Consider the following 19,697-nt stretch of genomic DNA (forward strand, 5'->3'; position numbering starts at 1 on the left):
ACTGTTTCAAACCGTTTTGAACAGTTCTGGAGCCTCCAGCGGATTTTTGAAACTCGAAATTCCCACAAAATTTCACCAAAATGGAGTAGGAAAGCTGAAATTTATTCTGCAAACTAATTTCAATGCGCTACGAATTACTGCAGGTAAATTTCAAGTCGTTTTGGAGCCTCTGGCGACTTTTTGAAAATTCCTGGAGCCTCCATCAGATTTTTGAAACTTTAAATTTTCACAAAATTGCATCAAATGGAGATGCAAAGCTGAAATTTACTCTACACTCTAATTTTAACACCCTCTGAAGATGACTTCAGAAGGGTTTAAATCATTTTGGAGCCTCCAGCGACTTTTTGATAGTTATTGGAGCCTGCAGTAGATTTTTGAAACTTGAAATTCCCGCAACATTTTACCAAATGGAGTTGGCAAGCCGAAATTTACTTCTCAAACTAATTTCAATACGATATGAAGTCGACTACATGGTGGTTTTAAATGGTTTTAAATGATTTTGAAGCTTCCAGCTACTTTTTGGAAATTTCAATTTTCCAAAAAACACCATACGACCTCTCAAAAAGTTGCTGGAGGCTCCAAAACGACTTGAAATCTACCAGCAGACGACTTCGTATAGTATTGAAATTAGTTTGCAGAATAAATTTTGGCTTTTCATCTCCATTTGATGAAATTTTGGGAAATTTCAAGTTTTAAAAATCTACTGGAGGCTCCAGTAATTTTCAAAAAGTCGCTGATGGCTTCAAAACGACTTAAAATTCAGCAGCAGTCGACTTCGTACCATATTGAAATTAGTTTTCAGAGTAAATTTCGGCTATCCAATTCCATTTTGGTGAACTTTTGTGGGAATTTCGAGTTTCAAAAATCAGCTGGAGGCTCCAGAACTGCTCAAAACGGTTTGAAACAGTTTTCAATCGATTTGGCATGTCGAAAATAAGGTGTATCCCAAATTTCAGCTTTCTTGGTCAATTTTGTAAAATTTTGATTTTTTCCCTCATTTTTGGCCTAAATTTGATTTTCAAAAATTCACCAAAAATCGAAAAACGCACTTTAGCACTTGAAATTTTGACAGATGATACATTTTTGCTTGATATTTCGATCTACCTTTGTACAGTTTAAAAATTTCGTGCAAGTCCTATATTTCAGCATCTTTGGTCATTCTGGAGCCTCCAGCGTGACGTTCAATTGCACCAGAATTTTAAAATTTTGAAGTCAAATTTGGGACCTTAAAATCAAAATTTTTCTTTTCCCAAAGCATGAATTTTATTTCCAATTTTTTTTAAATTTCACTTTTTCGTTTTATTTTTTTTTTGTTTCATTTTATTCAAAGTCAACCTAAAAAAACAACTGTTAAGCGTTAGGTATCTAATTGTAAGGCCGGTTCAAGTCCAACTTGATATTTTTTAATCAATCTGCCTTACATTAAAAATGAAATAATAAAAATAATTTGCAAATTTAAACCTTTTATTATCGAGTATTTTACAATTCGCATACAAAATAGCTATATTTCTATAGAAACAAACCTATAGTAGGATATTTCTTTTAAATCCGATGAGTATGTCGGTAAAAAAAACAACGTTTTCCCAAATAAGTACACCATCATTATGTTCTCTACATCGTACACAATGAATCTCTAATATTGTTCGTGTAGGTTTAGGTACATGCAAAAAAAAAAAAGAGGAAAGAAAGGAATTGTATTAATCTAGAAGGGTTTCCCCTTCTGTAATTTTTTTTCAAACAACGGAACATGAAAACCATAGGTACACTACATTTAAAACAATGATTGTAACAAAGTTACGTAAAAGTATCACAAATTAAATAATTTTTTATAACTACATCATAAAATACATGTTTTTAATGCTAAACTATCCTTAGCTGTCGCATTTTTTCAAAATGGTAACATAAAAAAATTCTTATTCGAATGTACAAATGAAAAATACTTAATTAATAAATTACACGAAATGAGAAGAAAAAGAAGTACATTACATAATATAGAGATAGGTTCATGAATCAAACGACGTAATTAAAAATAAGTACATAGGTAGTTTATAGAACATTATGGTAAAATATAAATCACAACAAAAAAACTTAGTGTCGTTATACAAAAACAAAACAAAACATCTAAAATAGAAATTATTACAAAGAATTTTAACTTAGTAAAAATTAATACGTTGATCAACAGCCCGTTTATAATTTTTGACATCTGAGGCTTTATTTTTATTGTTAAGTTTTTGGAATAATATTATCGATTTGAAAGTTCAAGAAAATTAAAACTACGAGAAAACTAATTTAATATTAATCTACTTACTTTTGTTTTTCAACGGTTCAAAGAGGTAATCAAAAAAATTAATATAAATTCCTATCCTCAAAATGTCAATCTTACCTCATAGTAAGTATTGCTCTGTTTTTTCACCCAAAAAAAAAACATGAAAAAAAAAACAGTATGATAAGATATAAGTAGGTATCGCAAGAGTTGCATTACTTTAATAAAATTCAAAAAACCACAAATCTAACTTAATCAAACGAAACATTTGAAATATGCAAAAAAATCATTAAAATTATTTAACAAAACGATTTAGGTAGGTAAAATAACAATAACGATAGCAATGTTCCCATTCTCAGTCAACTCGTAACAAAAATTAATTAACCAACTTGTACAGATAAGTAGCGAAATTGCGATTTAGCTGCTCCTCGAGCAGTTTTTCTGTTCCATCCAACATCAAATATTCATTCGCACCATATAAATTAATTAAATAGTCGCGGAATACACGTTAATGACTCTTATACGTCAATCTTTACTCAGAAATACGACCTTTTCGAAGAATTTACTCGAATTTTCTCGTATAGCTATAGAAAAAGTAAGTTTAAAAAATGCACGATAATCACATTTGAACCATCTTTACGACTGGTTTTATTTATTTTGTTCTTCCTCTTCTTTGGAAAGTAAAGCGTCCTGTTCGGTGTTACGAGTTTCGTTGTTATTTTGATCGTCGTCGTCGTCTTCCTCTTCTTCTTCTCGAACGGTTTCCATTAAAGGGGGTGGTATCGGATGCGGGCAGCCTTTACCGATCAAATAATACGTCATTAATTGGCCTTTTCCTTTCACAGCCACTAAACCTCTTTGTTCGAATTTATATCCGAAATGCTGAAGTATGGTGCACGTTTCTTCGGTCACCTATTGAAAATTACCAATTGTTTTACTACGAGTACCAACATATGTAGGTATGTAATACGAAGCAACAGTTGCTAGAAATGTTATAGGTATGTGGATGAGTTGCAGTTAGAGGGAAAATCGATATCAACTTGTACCGAAAGATATGCGCAAGTTGTACGCATTTTATTATTTTAGGGCTGAATTTTTTTTCTCAAGAATTAATTAGTGATTTAAATAGGTTTCGTGTATTAACCTGAATGCATCCTGCTTTTCCTGTGCTTTCCATTCTTGAAGCTACGTTCACCGAATTACCCCAAATATCGTAGTGTGGTTTGCGTGCTCCGATCACGCCTGCGGTGATTGGGCCGTGATTAATTCCTGAAAATATACGAAGTTAATAATTAAATTATACGATACGAATTACATAATAAATAATGCTTTTCGAAAATACCTACCCATTTTTAAAACGAAATGGTTGAAACTTTGCTCGTTGATGCTTTGTAATGCCTTTTTCAGCTCTAATGCAAATTCTACCAGCAGTGCTAAATGAGCCCATCTTATTTCGATTGGATCGTCCGGCTAGAACAAAATTTTCCCCATCAGTACCTACTAACGAACGTAGGTCTAAATCGAAGGGTTGATGAAGATATATCTCTTACTCGAACTATACGAGATGGATTTAAACCACTAGCAGCCATATACGTTGAACCGATTGTCTTGATTTTTATTATGTTATCTTGAAATTGAGGATACTCGAGAAGCTATAGAAAATATATGACGAACGTTCAATATCATCGAATCATTTTATAAACCTGATTTATGTTTAACGAATGTCTCACTTACAGCATCAAAATCAGAAATAACTTCGTTTAGAAATCTTAAGCATTCTAATCCTTGGTTATTTACAGTTTCTTCGGAGTAAAAATCTAAACAAAAATATGAGTTGATATTTAGTGAGTAAAGTGAATGAATATCCAAATTAATGTCTCGAAACAATTCAGACCTACCCGAAAAATTAGGCATGGAAGCAAATAATACGCCAACTTCGGCGTAACTTTGACTGTACAGTTCTTCATGCTGACGTTTGCATTGCATGAAATGAATAGCTACGTGTTTAGGTAGAATATTATAAACAAGTGCTTCGTTTCGTCTTCCTATATCTGAAGCTTTCTCACGTTGCTCTTCTACTTCTGTTCTCCATAAAAACAATACTCTAGATGCCTTTTCCATCTGTAACCAAAATCGTGAAAAAAAATAAATACATACATCTAATACCTATTAGATGACGAGTAAGTATTTTGATGATTTCTTTCCAACTCACATGTCGTCCTAGAAATGCTAAGGAATTACTGACACCCAGAAGTAACAGTGATAACTCAAAGGTAGCTGGTTTATGCCTAGGAAAAAAAAGTAGCAAGTTGAATGATTCCGAAACAAGAATGTGAAAATCTTTTCAGCTGTCAGTTATTTGTAAGTATTTACCAGCTCTCATAGGATGGCGAACGAAATTGTTCAAAAATAATGCATTCTCGGATGAGGAACATGGTGACAATACAGTGGCTCGCAGCTATTACAAGTAGCAGCGAAGCTTTTACTATGTGTGATAAATGTGCGATTAATGTCACAGCTATCAGAATCAATACACAGAAGTGGGTGAAGTAAGATGGATATAAGCACATTTTGTCGATATCATCAATCATGGTTTGATTTGCGGTATCTGATGTAATAATCGCTTCGGTTTCGCAAGGAATCTGTAACAGAATAATGAGGGGTTTTAAAATTTGAAGAATACAGATAGAAGAATGTATGTATTGTACTTAGGTATAATAATGTGAATTAGGTACATATTTTTATGAACCAAAATACCAAAAATATGAATACGTAGCTTAGGCCTACTGACTGCTCTTCATAGCTCTAAATAAACTAAATAAAGCACTTGCTTGAGCTCTACAGTGTCTCTTTTTTAATTTCACGTACTGCGGCATAAAAAGGGATTACGATAAAATTTTTTGGAGAAAAATGAAAAAAATAAGTGTGAACGATTGATAAAATGAAATTGAAATTTGAAAGTAATATTATTTTGTTTTATTATTAAATAATAATTTGTTAATCTTGATTGTTGATCTTTGTTTGGTCTTTGCTACAAAGTTAGTGTTTGGTGTTGAAGTTGAAGCTGAAGGTTTTACTTGTTGAATAATTTATGTTTACTTGGAAGTTGGACTGGAGTATTTTTTATGGCTGATATTTTTATGCAAAATGAATCATTCACAAAATTGGAGTGCTTTTACTATTTTATTATACTTAGTCTTAATGAAATAAACTCAAAAACACCAAAAATGATTAATCATAACTAGAAACACACTTTCAAAAAAATAAATACGAAATTTTACAACCCCGACTCAAAACATTTTTCTAGCGGTTCGGTTGGTAACATTGCGCGTCACTGGCGAGTACGCCATTTTCTTTTCGTTTTCATACCGGTTGTAGTTGGAAATTTCTTTTGAAGTGGTTCGTCGTGAATTTCTTTGGTGTCATTCAACTTACGTTTGTTTTGTCTTCGTAATTAATTATTTATTCATTATTATGATGTTATTATTGTATTATTCGATGCATTTGAAGTTCGCGTAGTTTGATTTTCGACATTTTTATTAGCATAAGCGGTTTAATGTGATGATAAATGATGCGAATACTTACCAAGTCAACGATACTTGCTACCGTGAGTAGAAATACAATAATCACAGCAATTAGTCGCCTGATATCGGACGAATTATTGATAATCGTGCTATACCATACGACAAGTTCGGGAAAAGTCTGTAATTTTCAAGTCAAGTATTGTATTTTCGGTCGCTGAAATTATGGTGTTAGTGCTTTTACGAATAAAGTTACTTACTCTTGGAAACAATTCCGCTATGGAAAGTATCACAAAAATAACAATTAGAAAGAATCCGACACCGAATGAACATATACTGAGAATGTTCCTGGAAAAATTTCGGTTACAGTTAGAGATATGCTTTAATAAAATATCGTAATTCTATCTAATAATGTGTTCGTGTTTCGCGAATTAATTTTGGAAATTCGAGATTTCGTTTTCGTTTGCTGCTCCGTTCATGGATTGCTGTAGGCAGATTTTTGCTGTTTTCTCATGGAATGGAAGAAACACTGGACGTGTTTTCACAAGGTTTTCACATGGGTAAGTTTTGTTTTTTTTTGTCCATTCTTACTCATTTAATTTACAATTTACTGTACGATGACGATGACATTATAAACGATTGATAGCTTACCTCGGTAATACGGTAGCTTGTGCGATTGATGTAAACAATAGTGCTATAGGACATCCGATCAACGATACGCTGGTTAAATTTTCATTATGGTAATTATATTCGCGTTCTTTTGCGGAATTTTTGAACAATAACGTGAACATGGAAGTGTGCTTGCTCAGCTCTCTGTAACAAGATTTTATTCGAAATTCAACATTGACGGTATTAGGATTCATTTGTGGCATTATCATCGTAATAATATTGATGTCTAGTTCGTGCCTGGATATTTTGGCATTTTTATGGGGTATTAACTTTGTATTTGGAGCTGTATCGTAACGGTTAATGAACGTTTTCACTTTTCAGTGCTTTTTGTTGTATTTTAATTCATGTATACTTTTCTTCTGTTTGATATTGATTCATATAAATAAGTACATAATATCCCGCAGTGAAAAAAGCTTTTTGGGTGGTGGGTATTTCTTTGATTTTTTACCTAGCCAAGTCACTAGAAATCTCTTTTGCTATAATCAATAATCATTCAAAACATGAAGCCACCACAGTTATCTACATACTCATTAGAGAACTCAAAATACATCACGCCAACGAAAATGTCAAGGCTGAAGTCAAATTTTCAATTTTTGACAAGGGTATTTAAAGATTTTTTAGGCAATTTCTCATGAATTATAGGTACTGAATTTCATTTTCACTTCATTTAGAAAATACCAACTACCTAAAGCGTTTTATCGAAAATTGTAAGATCTGAAAATTCGCTATCAGAGCTTCAGAACGGTTTGAAACCATCACCAATCGACTCTGTATAAACCATACAGCCTTTTATTTCATCATTTTTTTCTTTTCATAAAAATGGCTCAAATTTGAATTTTCAAAAATCGAAAAATAAAATTTTGTTCCTGAAATTTTTGATGGTGGTATAATTTTGGGTCTTTTTCGATTTCCTTTTGCCTGGTTTTAAAATTATCGTGCTGGTTGGAATATATTTCGTTTTAGATGTTCTAAAGGTATGTAAAACTTTCTCTCTAAAACGTTTATCATCGAACACACAATGCGTACGGAACTGATAAGCGATACATCTAACGAAAGACACACGTACGTGTTGATTTGTTTTTTGAAATTATTTAACAAAATTATATGATTTTTGATTATCTAATTTTGAATTAAAATTTGGAGTGACTTCCTCCGTGATTTAGATCGCGTTCTAACTTTGAATACCTAAATGTATGATTTTGGAAAAATTTTCGAATGAAGTGGGTGTTTTTAAACAGGTCTGTGTGAGATTTATTAATTGAAGATTTTTATTTTGAACTTTTTTGCTGTAAAAGCAGACTTGTTAACCGAAAAAATATATTTCTGGTCAAAGTTATGATTGCTAATTTTGAATTTTGTGACTTAAGTAAAGAATCACGAATCCGATAAAGTTTTCATAGAGACGGGTAGAACCTGAATTTTCATAAGCATCAACCTATCAACTTGAAGTATTTTCAATGGTGGTGATATATGTGATCAACGAGCAACTTCGGCCAAACAAGAAATTTCTCATTGTTGGTATAGGATTTTTTATTGGCTGGAGGGGGAGGGGGGCTAAACTGAAGGTATATACGTACAATCGTTCATTCTTCAATGATGAGAATACCTCGATTTGATTTTTTTTAAAATATTTTTGCAAGTTTTTTGTTATTCTTACATTTTGAGATTTTTTTGGGCACCATTTTTTTTTGTTTTTTTTTTTTAGGGAATGGGATAAATAAATACGATTTTTGTGGAAAAATCAAGATTGGGCAAAGATAAATTATAAGATTTCTCTATTACTGATAATTTGTCATTTAAAAGTTCAAAATTGGACTTTTCAAGTGAAAGCTCAAATTTTCATGTTTGCTGAACAAATGAACACGAAATTTGATTGATATAATTTGAAAATTTCAAAAAAACATAACGAAAATCTTTTTTCAACATCTTTTTAGCGAATTCATTTTTGAAGTGGGAATTTACCTGCCGTTTTAAATTGGGAGGGGGGGGGGGTGATAAAAATAATTCCAGGTTTGTTGATCAAAATAGGAAAATTTCTTAAGTAAATTGCTGTTGATTGTTATCGATTTGAAGACTGAAGAAACCGAGTTCAATCGATTGACTTACATATTTCTTCCATCCGTTCTTTCAACCCCTCCCCCTCCCCAGCCCACAGTACTCTCTACAATGTTTAGTATACCAAACATTAAAAATGACATGACAGGGTGTCCACAAGCCTGGAAAACTTATAAAAGTCCGGGAATTTGGTCGGTCTGAAAAAGTCAGGGAATTTTGGAATTTTCAGCAGTTTTTACTCAAATGTCAGGGAATTTTGTGAAAGGTTACTTCAAACAGATTTTTCCATTTTTCATAATGAAAAAATTTACCTTCGCTTTGCTCAAGCAGTTTTTCCGCAGGTCTCTTTTGTCAAAATGCCGAATTCCCAAAAGTCTTCCTTTTTGCAAAATTATTGAAGTCTTGCATTTTCTCAGCTTGTGAGTTAGGTTATAAGTATCATTTAAAAATCTCGCTTTTTAGCAAATTTCCTAATTTTTTTTAAAAGGTGTTCATGTTTGTAATATTGCAAGATTGCTAAGTTTTTTGCATCCAAAAACTCTCACTTTCTTTCAATAATAGTGTTCTAATGTGACGTTTATTCGCCAGAAAGTGCTATAAAAAAACCATTTCTTTAGCTGAAATTATCAAAAGTCTCGCAATTATTGCCAGAAATAGAGAAAATTTTCAATTTTTGGCCCAAAATTGCCAAAAAATTCGTTTTTTTTTCTATCAAAAAGTTGCAAAATATTTGTGGTTCAACTTTTTTGGCAAAAACTGGGAAAAGGGCTGTCTTAGCAGCAATTTTCAAAATGTCCTGCTTTTTGCTGAAATTAAAACACATTTTTAGATTTTGATTAATTAAAAGCGAAAAGTTCTGGTTTTTTAGTGATTTTTTTTCAGCATTAAAATATATGTATTGCCCATGTTTTGTCACTTTTTTGGTTACTTTTTGGATACTTTTTTGAGCTTTTTAGGTTACTGAAGTAACTTTTTTTTTGGAAAAAATGAGTACGAGCTCTGGAATTTTATTTTAAAAATCTGAGCTTATTTCTTTATGAAGTCGTTCTATTTTTCAAATTGTAAATTTTCAAAAGCTTTTGCCCTCGCTTCGATCGGGCTATTTAACATGCTCTTTCACAACTTTTGAAAATAGAATAATTGAACCGAAAAATCACAAATAATGATACTCAAACCAGAAAAATGCGAAATACGTATTAATAAAAATCACTTTTTTTAAAAATTTTGATACCATCGATTGAGTTCAAATTTTAATGTGTTATCTTCTCATGGAGTGGCACCAAACTAAGGAGGAGGGGGGGCCACTAAAAAACAATAAAAATTTTCCCACCAAGTTCAAATAAGGGTCACCCTATTGAGCACACAGTTGTGCTCGGAGAAAAAGAGCACAACTGTAGACCTACTAACGATAATTGGTGCTCATGATGTTCAAGTATATCCCTCCCCCTCTGACCGCATGTGTAATTCATTTTTGAAGGGTCTGGTAAATCGGAGAAATTGGTCTGGAAAACTTAGAAAAGTAAGGGAAAATCATTTCCAGAAATGAGTGGACACCCTGCATGAAATTTGTTTCATACCAACTCGAACCTTACATGAAATTTTAGAATTTTTTTACAGGTTTTCCCTTAATGATACAATGACGTAGGTAACCTTTCAAATTTCCCATCATAACCCTTCAGGGGAAATTACTAAAGAAATTATGAGGAACGAAAAATTGAAAAAATTCGGCATATTTTTACCAATTGGTTTTAAGCTCTAACCGCATCACTCACTCATCCATTGGAAAGGAATTTTTTTCAAAATTTGAGGAGCTTACAGATGCTACATAGAGAGTTTGAAGCGAGTTATCATAATTTTGAAAAATATCAGAAACTGGAACGGTTTTTTATATAGTTTTTGATTTTTGTGGTTTTGACCATTTTATCCAATTTTTCCCTTGTTTGATCTGATATCTGACCATGAGTTTCAAGACAAATGATTTATCCCAGTTCAGATTTTCAATTTCATATCAAATTCCTTATTGGGGTATAACTCAACGAAAAGAATCAAAGTGTATCAAAGAAAGATTTTTTTCATATTGGCATTGTTTATTTTTCAATATCTGAGACCAGTTATGTGAACGAATTTGTCTCAGAAAAGACTTTTCTCTGATAGTTTGAAAAAATCAATTCTCAATAATTTCAATTCTATGTCAAGTGTAATCTACTTTTTATTCAAATTTCCACCGGCGAAAGTAAAAAGCGTATAATAAGTAGGTAAGGTATAATATATATAGGTAAAAAATTCAATATTACTTGTATCCGTCTCTATTCATTAATTCTTTTTTGAGCCTTAATTTGAAACCATCGGAATCCTCTCGAGATCTTTTCTTCGGCGGACACTTGGAATCATCGAGCATATCGTCGTTTATATTTATTACGGAACTCTCTCGACTGTTGTCGACGATATTCCCATTTTGTATTTCATCTTGAGCTCCTTTGAACTGAAAATCGAATCAAGGTTAGCGAAATTTCTATTTTCAGACGTATCGTATAAAAAAAAATATCAACGTGCTTTGATTAATATATACAGCTACGTGTACAATAAATTGGAAAAAATGTCCAATTTATACCAGCGCGAGTTTCGTCTTGATGAAAAATTTTCTATAAATTTCATGCGAAGCACGTTAATGCTCGGCGTAATAAATACCAAAGCGTGTAATCCGTTTATAATTGCTTTTTTAGAGAAAAGTAGAGTTAATCCTCGGTTGAGATACTCGTAATTGAAAGTGAAATATCTTAACTTTATAATTGTCATGCTAATTCGAATGTGTGCGCGTTGGTAACGTTAAAACGTCCCCTATACCTTTTGCTGTATTAGACGATGTAGGTAAAAATAAAGTCGAGATATTTTACCTTTAATTACACGAGTTCGTATATAGGGGTTGGTGGTTTTTTTGATGGAATTTTGTGTCGAATTAATCGACTGTATTGTATACAGGGTGTCCGCTGAAATACTCGTTTCGTGATATGTTTTTTTATAATGAATCGAATGGCGCTGTTATTGTTTTTAATGTTCGTTTAATGGTTCAATATCGTCGACTTTATCGAGTTTTTGGATACTTTTTTGATAAATTTCCCGAACGATGATCCTTTTGAAATGGCAAATACACGACCAATTGTGAATAATTCACATTCAATTCAACTATTTTCATGTCATCACGTCTGTATTCCTAGATGTAAATTATCATCGTACGAGCGCGGGACACCCTGTATATACGAGTACAATGGATCCGTTGGAGAATATTAATTACGTCGAAGTGGCGGAAATTTAAATATAAGGTCGATTTAAAAGCTAATTGCGATACGAACTTGGCTACGAGAATATCGACGTGCAAAAATGAAACGATACCGACTTGGTTTTTTGAAATAAATTCTATCTTTGCGCTTTTAAAATTAATATTCTAGTTTTTCATAATCGTATAACTATGTAATAAAAAGACGGTCTCTCTCGGTTTTAGCACTCGGCCAACTCAAGTGGAATTATGAAAGCATTTTCTCGTATCCCTTCGCGACCATCGTATTTCCCTAATTTATCGCCGGAGGTTTATTTTTGTGTTTTTTTATTTTATTTTTCTTCTCACTCATTTGACGAAGTAATGTTGCAGATAGTAGCTATGCTGTAATTATGAAAAAGAAACTTACCGGTTTTAGAGCTTTGACGATAAAAAATGTTTTTATTCCGGCTAATCTGAGAGCTTCTTCGCGTTTCTCTCCGTATCCCGGCTCGACCTCGAATTCGTCGTTCAAATAGCTGTAGGTTTTTTCCGATATATGAACTCGGCTGTGTACGGGTGTAGAATTTTTCATTTTCAAATGTTGGGAATTTTCAAACGGATATGGAAGCAATGAATGACTAGATAATATTTACCCTGGTAGACCGCTGCTTTCCATTTTATTAGCTAGTTCTACGTCTTTGGAATACACATCGAACTGCCACTGCCGTTGGCCTAAAACGCCCGCTAGCACAGCGCCTGTATGTATTCCCACTCTCATGTCTACCGGTGAATTTGTGGTTTGTTGAACGTATCTGCAAAATGTTTACGAGGGTTAGATGCGAGCTTTTGTGTAATTAAAACCAGCCTGTTGTGAAACTCGAAGTAGGTGTAGAAAATGGTGGGTGTAATTTATACTATATTGTATAAAAAGAAGACGCTAAATCGCGATGAAAGGAAACTGTATAGTTGGTTGGATTCGGTGGCGAGATTTATCAACACAGGCAGTTGGCATATTGACGTAACTTAAGTAGGTAGATACAGAGAGATGTCTGTGCTTGGATTATTGAAGTGAGCACTGAACGTGAGCAGTGAGGTGTGGATTATAAGTTTAGAATACAGGAGTGTGATTGGCATGAGGGGAAATAGAGAGAGAGTGAAATTTTCAGGCCTGTATTGAATGGAAAAACAATAATATTGGGTATATGGAAAGTTAAGAATATTAAATGCGACCATTTTGCCGTGAAAAAGAGAAAATATAGTTTGAATGGTTTTGTTAGGGAAAGTATGAAAATACAACGTAAAACATTTGGAAAAATTAATGAACATTCTGGTGATACAAAAATATTGCGTTTAAAAAAATGTACCCAACAAATGCACCATCAGATGCTAAATAGTTTTTTAAATGGGGTTTCATTTTGTTAATTTTTCACAATAGCCAGAATGTACAAAATGGAACACAAATGAACGCGATTTAATTGCTGTATTGCTAGAAGAAAAAAAAAACAAAGTACCTAAACATTTTTCTGAAGTTTAAAAAACGAGAAAATTAATTAATATTTGAGTTGTGTGAAAAAGTAGGTAACTATTATAGTGTACAAAAAAAAAGTACCTAAAATAGGTAAATGTACCGCCACCATCGTATCGTCGAACAGGTGAAAGAAAGTTTCCTCGTTGTAAATAGGCTTTCATTTTACGAAGTTTTTGAAAGTTGCTCTGCGTAATGTAGTGAAATGAGGTCGAATAAATTGTATTTAATTATTTATCGAAACGCAGTTACCTGCTGGAAAAATAATCGAGAATCGTTTACAGAGTGAGTTACAGTCCTGCTTATCGTGCTTTTTTTGTTTTTTTTTTCAACTGCTTTTGTCCGGCCTTTTTTCCAGCTTTTTCCAAACGTTTAATAAAAAATCTTGCTTTGGCAAAAATTGAAGAAAGTTTTGCTTTCCCATTTTATTGTTTATTTTTTACAATTTTGATTTCTTTCACTCACTTTTTTCAGTTTTAAGTATATGAAGATTGAAGATGGAAAAATTCTGACTTGAATAAATTTTGACTCGACTTTTCTCTCCTTCAAAGTGAAACATTCAACATTTCCTGTAAGCAAAACTGATTTTTGCCAAAATGTTTGGAAGTTTCGTTTCTTTACCAAAATCGCAAACTGTTTGCAAGACAGTATTGCTTATTCTCATTTTTTTCAATCAAATTTTGATATTTCCCATTTTAAACTTTTTATTTTTTCAGAATTTTAATTTTTTTAATTTTTTCTAGTTTCCTTTAAAAATTTATGGAATAATTTTGACCTGAAAAAAATTTTGTTTTGCATGAATTTTGATCCGATTGGTCACCTCCAAATTAAAAAATTTGAAAACATTTCTTGCAATCTTGCCAAAAACCTGCTTTTGAAAAAAATTACAAAAATTGCTATTTTTTTGAAGAAATGTCAATTTTTTAAGGAACCGAGCGGGCAGTGTTCGAATACGTGACGATGTTTCCATAATATTTAAAATTTTTCTGTAATCCTAATCCCGTATTTATTTGTTAGGAAAATAGGTCTGGTCATTCTTATGATTGAATGAGTCAGTTTTGTCAATCAAGGGGAAGCTTTCGAAAATTTGTTTGAAAAAGTTGCGAGAAAAGTGACTGCAGGTACATTTTTTCTAGAGTCTTGATTTGAATCGAAAATTTATTCGTTATAGTTGTTGTACAATCATTTTTAAGCGAAAATTTTGAAAAACTGTAATCAAGTAGAACGTCTATTTTTCTAACTCGAAGTGTTTTCAAGACCCGTTCTACCCTTTAAACTGGACTCTGTTCAAATAGGTGTGAAGATGATGAGAAAAGAACAATTCTAAATGCAAAGATGTTGTAAAAGGTGGCTTGAGAATTGAAGTACAATACAAGATACTTGTAAAAAATGTCAGTTCTGTTTATTTGAAATTTTTTTGAGATTGTTGTTAAATTTTTTTTAATGAAGGAAATGCAAATATCTCTACGAAAATGTTTTTTTTTAGCATTTTTCAAAAACTTTAAACCTAAAATTGGGTCACGATTTTCGTTATTTTTGAAAAAGTGCCATGCAACCCATAAAAACTGACCAAAACATTGAGAAAAAATCGACAATTTTAATCATCATAAAGATTTTCAAAATTCAAATGATTTTAAAAAATTCAAATCAAAATGAGCTTCATCTTCTCTTAAATGTTTTTTCTCAGAAAAGAGAGTGGAATGAAATTCCTTTTTTTTCTTCTTCAAAAGGAGAAGTCTCGATAAGGCCTTTTTTTGGGCCCCGCATAGTTATCGACTCGACTACTCTTAAAATGTTGTAATAAATGTCCCAAATAGGTACGAATCCGCGGTTAGTTAACCCAAAATGACCTTTTTTTTAGGCTCTAGGGGTTCCCAAAGTTGTGAATAAAAAAAAGAATTTTAGGAACCACTGAGTATTATTTTCAAAACCTTTTTAAGCGTAAAAGATCTGTTTGAACCCGATAAACGTTATGCGAGGGGATTTTCCTATTTTCGACCCTCAATGCCAGAAATTGGGGGGTTTCAATTTTTGGAAAATTTTGCAGGAATCGCCATTTTGACCTTACCCCCTTTGAACCCCGTATATTAGTATCCGAAACACCTTCATCTTCATCTTACCAAGTTTTGAGCTCAATAAAATTTTTCGCTGGTACTCAAAAATCCAAATTTTTCGTCATTTCGATATTTTGGGAACCCCTGGCAAACTGGAAACCTGCGATTTGCACCAAACGTAACGTTTTGAGGTATATATTAAATAATCTAGATGAAAAAGTTGAATTAAGCTCCCTGTATATTCGAAATTTTGAACCCCTTTTTTAGAGTCCCCCACTTTAGGCACCCCTAAAAAAAACGTTTATGCCGATTTTCTCAAAAAAATTGAAGAAATTGAGCTATTTTGAATCCCGCTCCCTTCCCTTTCGCGCGTGGATCGTAAATTTTTGCGGATTTCCAAAATTTTTGTGCTTTGGTGCACATAAATCTCGTCAAATGAACCTCGTGAAGTCAAGTTTGCTTTTCGTCGATTCAATGTGAAAATGCACTAAAATAACTAAAGAAACTCGAATTTTCCAACATTTTCTGAGCCTTCCCCCTTGCTCCCTTCCTTGGGTTGTCTGTCTGTCTAGTGTTACAACTTTTTGTTAGATAAAACAAGATTTTGTTTAGGTAAGAATAAGTAGATGAAGAGAGAAAAGGTGACTTGGCCGTATCCTTGGAATGGATTTTGAAACTAACCAGCGAAAGTTGTTTCTTATGGTTCAAAACCTGTGTGATAAATTTGTTAGATCGCCAAACCACCTATAACCCCTTCAAAAGAGGTTTCAGAATTTTTTTTATATGGGTGGAAGACCTTCAAAAATGCATTCTTTTTTCTCGCAATGTATCCTAGAGGATGCCTAACTTTACCATTAACCAACCCGAATTCGGACCAAATGTGTCAATTTTTTCTACGTTTTTCAATTTTTACAAAGAAAATTGATTCGCACCGTTTTGGGAACCCCTAGACCGCCTTCATGGTCATATTAACTCGAAATACGTCATATACACTCATTTTTGTCAAAGTCAGATTTTTTTTTTAATTTTGAAAGAACGCACTTTTTAACAGGTGAAAAAAAATCGAAAATTTCAATTTATCTGAAATTGACATAAATTATTATACGAGTAGTGAACGAATAGAAAAATGGTGGGTGTTTTGAGAAAGTATTAAGGAAAGAAGGATCAACGAAGTGTGAAATTCAATCTTAATGTCTGAAAAATTTAATCATTTTTCAGATTGAATAATCTCGTGTATCTTTCGAGGCGCTTAAGAAGATGTTTAATATTATCATTTGGGTGGCTTATCTTCGATAGGAAATATTTTTATAACCTTTTATACTTTATCCGATTACTTACACTTACCTTTCTAATGAATAATTTACATTGATCACCTTACGAATAAATTGAAATAAAAACTCGTTCGAAAAAATACCTACTTGATAGCGTCGACCATCGATAATCCCATATGAACGGAGAGAATAGCGTGATCGGGTCGTTCTCTAGGTGCTCCACTGATACAATAGTAACAATCGCCCAGAATTTTTATCCTCAATTGATGGTATCTCTGTAAAAAGTAAACATCGTTGTCGTGTTCAAGTCTATACTGTCTCGAATTTATACTCGGAATTGAGAACAATAGGCAACAATTTCCACGAACGAGTTATCGAATCGTGTTACTGTAGACAATAAAAGTTGACGAAATTAATTGATCAATAGGCTGGGTATTTTTATTTCAACGTAAAGTATTTATTCTCGTATTACATCACGTCGTGTAGTTGTAATTTTTCGTCGAAAGATTACACAGAATAAAGAAAATATCGTTCAAAGGAGAGATTACATACTCGCTATTCAACGAAGCACCAGCACCATCGACAAACGTATACGCAGTCAAAGAGCATAAGTTGGAAGAAATGCGAAAAAGATGATAGAATTACGGCGAAAGTTTCAGAAAAGCGAAATTTGAAACGAGTGAAATTTTCAACCGTGTCCGTTAGTCTGTTAAGAATAGATAAGCGTATTGAGAAAAGGCGTTGAATTTCCGGGTATTTTGTTTGAAATATTTTTTTTTTTCGCTCTCGAAAAGCTATAAAAGATGAAGAACGAAGAAGGGTGGATTATGTGTTGGTAAAAGTAACTATACGATGACGTTGAAAAAAAAGGAGTAAAAAGGACCATGTTAAATTAGATTTACTTATCTAAATTAAAAAATACTCTCACGAGAGAAATTATGGTCGAGGTGTAAATATTGATTTTTTTTCTCGAAAGTAGGTAAGTATTTTTATTAAAAGGGTAATTTTTACCGGATATCGATCATTTGTGACATTTGTATGCAGGAAATTTATGTAGTTATCGAGAGCTAATTTTACGCGGGGGTGTTGGACCCTTTATATTTTTTTGCCTTTCAACGACTGTAGAGATAACAAGACGACGAATTTTATGGGTCTTCCTGTATTACAGACACTTCCGTATTTTCTTTTTTTATCTAAAAAAAAAATATTCCTAAGTACTTTTTCGAATCGTTTTCGATTTACGAGCGAAAAAATATACGTATAAAAGTCCTTAAATTAAGAAAGCCAAATGATAATCGACACTTCTCTGGGAGCTCTTTTGAATTGGAACGATGACGACGAGATACGAGAGAAGGAAAAAAACGCCTCGGATGAGGCTGTCGAGTGGTACGTATTTCTCTGGAGCATTGTTTATTCGTATTTTTCATTTTATGTATACAAAATGCAGGGTGAGACGCGACGGCGAAGCTGAGGGAATAAAGGTGAAGCTCTTAAAAGTTTTGTGCTGATATTTTCGTTTCTTTTATCATTCCTTTTTTTTTTTGCTTTTTCCCATGTCTTATTTCGGTGAAAATTTGGCGTTGTTGTACTGATATGTAAGTATATGTGAAAGAGCTATACATGGAAACTGTTTACGTATTGGAATTTTTACGTATGTACGAGGCACGTCCTTGGATATTTTTCTTTTGGCTCGATGGTAGGAGTTGGGGTTGTGCTCAGTGTTAAGGATGTGGCGTCATTAGGTGTTGTAAATGGCTCAATATGTTGGAGTAATTTATGGAGTTTCCGAATGGTTTTTTTTCTCGTCTCGGTTCGCGTAGTACTTGTGGTCGATTGCGGTGAAATAAATCAAGAAGTTTTTGGAACGAGTCCGAAATTCGAGAAAGGCAAATGTCGGCTTAGATAAACTTGACCTTTTGTTGCGAAGCAACTTTATGGAAAACAAGTTGACGAGCAGTAGGTGTAGATATGTTGATTTTGAACACGTTAAGCGCCGAATTTTGAGGAGATATTGCGAGTCGAGTTTATTTAGTATTCGAAATAGACCTCTGCTGGAACAGGTAGGACGTAATTGCGTCTGTAAAGTGCTCATTTTGAATTGCTTAGGTGAGATAGGTGGGAATTTTTTGCATTTTTTTCCCTCGTCGATGGTGTTTTGAAGGCTTTCGAGTGCTTATTTTCATAGCTCATGTGAGAATTGTATGGGCATTTGTTTCATAAATGAAAGCATCGTACTTCTGTTGTACGTTTTGGTGAAAATTGTGGAAAGTTACTTACTAGACAATTTTTTATGCTCCTCGATTCAAATCTCATTATTCATCCATGTTTAGTTTTTCAACCTTCATGCTGTATTTAAACTTTCATCCAATATTGGTTTTTTTCTCCCAAATATTATTCACATTCTGAGAAATGGATTTTGAATCCGAATTTGCTATCGTTCAAATTTCACTCGTGAATAGTCTCGAGAGATGACCAGGAAACGTGATCGTTGAGAATGGGAACTGCGCCTTTGTAATAACACGTGAATAATAAATACGATAGGTACCTCGCACAAGTCGATAAGTAAGCATCACGGTGTAATATAGATTGCCTAATTACTTTTTCGGAGGAATTAAATAACTCTCGAATGGCCTCTTGTATTTTTGTATATCGTGCGCTGGCTCGATTCGTAAAATGTACACGTAGACAGATAGACCATAGACCTATTTTAATAATTAATAGCGAATCGTCGTTCAATCAATCTGAATGTAAACACCAACTAGACCTGAAATGTTAATTCCGGGCTTTGGAGAGACGGAGGAGGGTGAGGGCAAGAGGAAGGCAGAATGATGAAATTCAAAAAGTTGATGAAAATGAGCGACGCAGGTACCGCGGCGTAGAATGGTATAGTGGACAGGTAAACGCGTATAATTTATTATACGAAGGATTACCTACGCGACGAGTTGAATGCGATTGCGAAGGGGTAGGTGGAGGGTATGCTATGAATTTTTATCGTATTCGTACCGTATGCTATGGCAGATTTTTTTTAGATAGAAGCTGCCGCACGCGAAAGAAAAACAAATACGTTCCGGTGAAACTTTTTC

General features: G+C 33.2%; 1 protein-coding gene across 1 annotated transcript in view; it reads right to left on the bottom strand.

Moving 5' to 3' along the window:
• Positions 1-1,446: 1,446 nt before the first annotated feature.
• Positions 1,447-19,697, bottom strand: part of Ac3 (Adenylate cyclase 3) — a 105,728-nt gene continuing 87,477 nt past the window's right edge. The window contains exons 5-19 of the mRNA XM_065370793.1: positions 16,762-16,889; positions 12,418-12,576; positions 12,192-12,330; positions 10,803-10,990; positions 6,436-6,597; positions 6,045-6,132; positions 5,849-5,965; positions 4,637-4,905; positions 4,476-4,551; positions 4,162-4,384; positions 3,998-4,080; positions 3,814-3,915; positions 3,610-3,733; positions 3,408-3,532; positions 1,447-3,175 (exon numbers count right to left, since the gene is read on the bottom strand). Of these exons, the coding sequence (XP_065226865.1) occupies positions 2,912-3,175; positions 3,408-3,532; positions 3,610-3,733; positions 3,814-3,915; positions 3,998-4,080; positions 4,162-4,384; positions 4,476-4,551; positions 4,637-4,905; positions 5,849-5,965; positions 6,045-6,132; positions 6,436-6,597; positions 10,803-10,990; positions 12,192-12,330; positions 12,418-12,576; positions 16,762-16,889 (2,247 nt within the window). The 3' untranslated portion in view covers positions 1,447-2,911. The remainder of the gene's footprint in view (positions 3,176-3,407; positions 3,533-3,609; positions 3,734-3,813; positions 3,916-3,997; positions 4,081-4,161; positions 4,385-4,475; positions 4,552-4,636; positions 4,906-5,848; positions 5,966-6,044; positions 6,133-6,435; positions 6,598-10,802; positions 10,991-12,191; positions 12,331-12,417; positions 12,577-16,761; positions 16,890-19,697) is intronic.

The sequence above is a fragment of the Planococcus citri genome, chromosome 1, assembly GCF_950023065.1.
Source record: "Planococcus citri chromosome 1, ihPlaCitr1.1, whole genome shotgun sequence".
In the NCBI taxonomy this organism is placed as follows: domain Eukaryota; kingdom Metazoa; phylum Arthropoda; class Insecta; order Hemiptera; family Pseudococcidae; genus Planococcus; species Planococcus citri.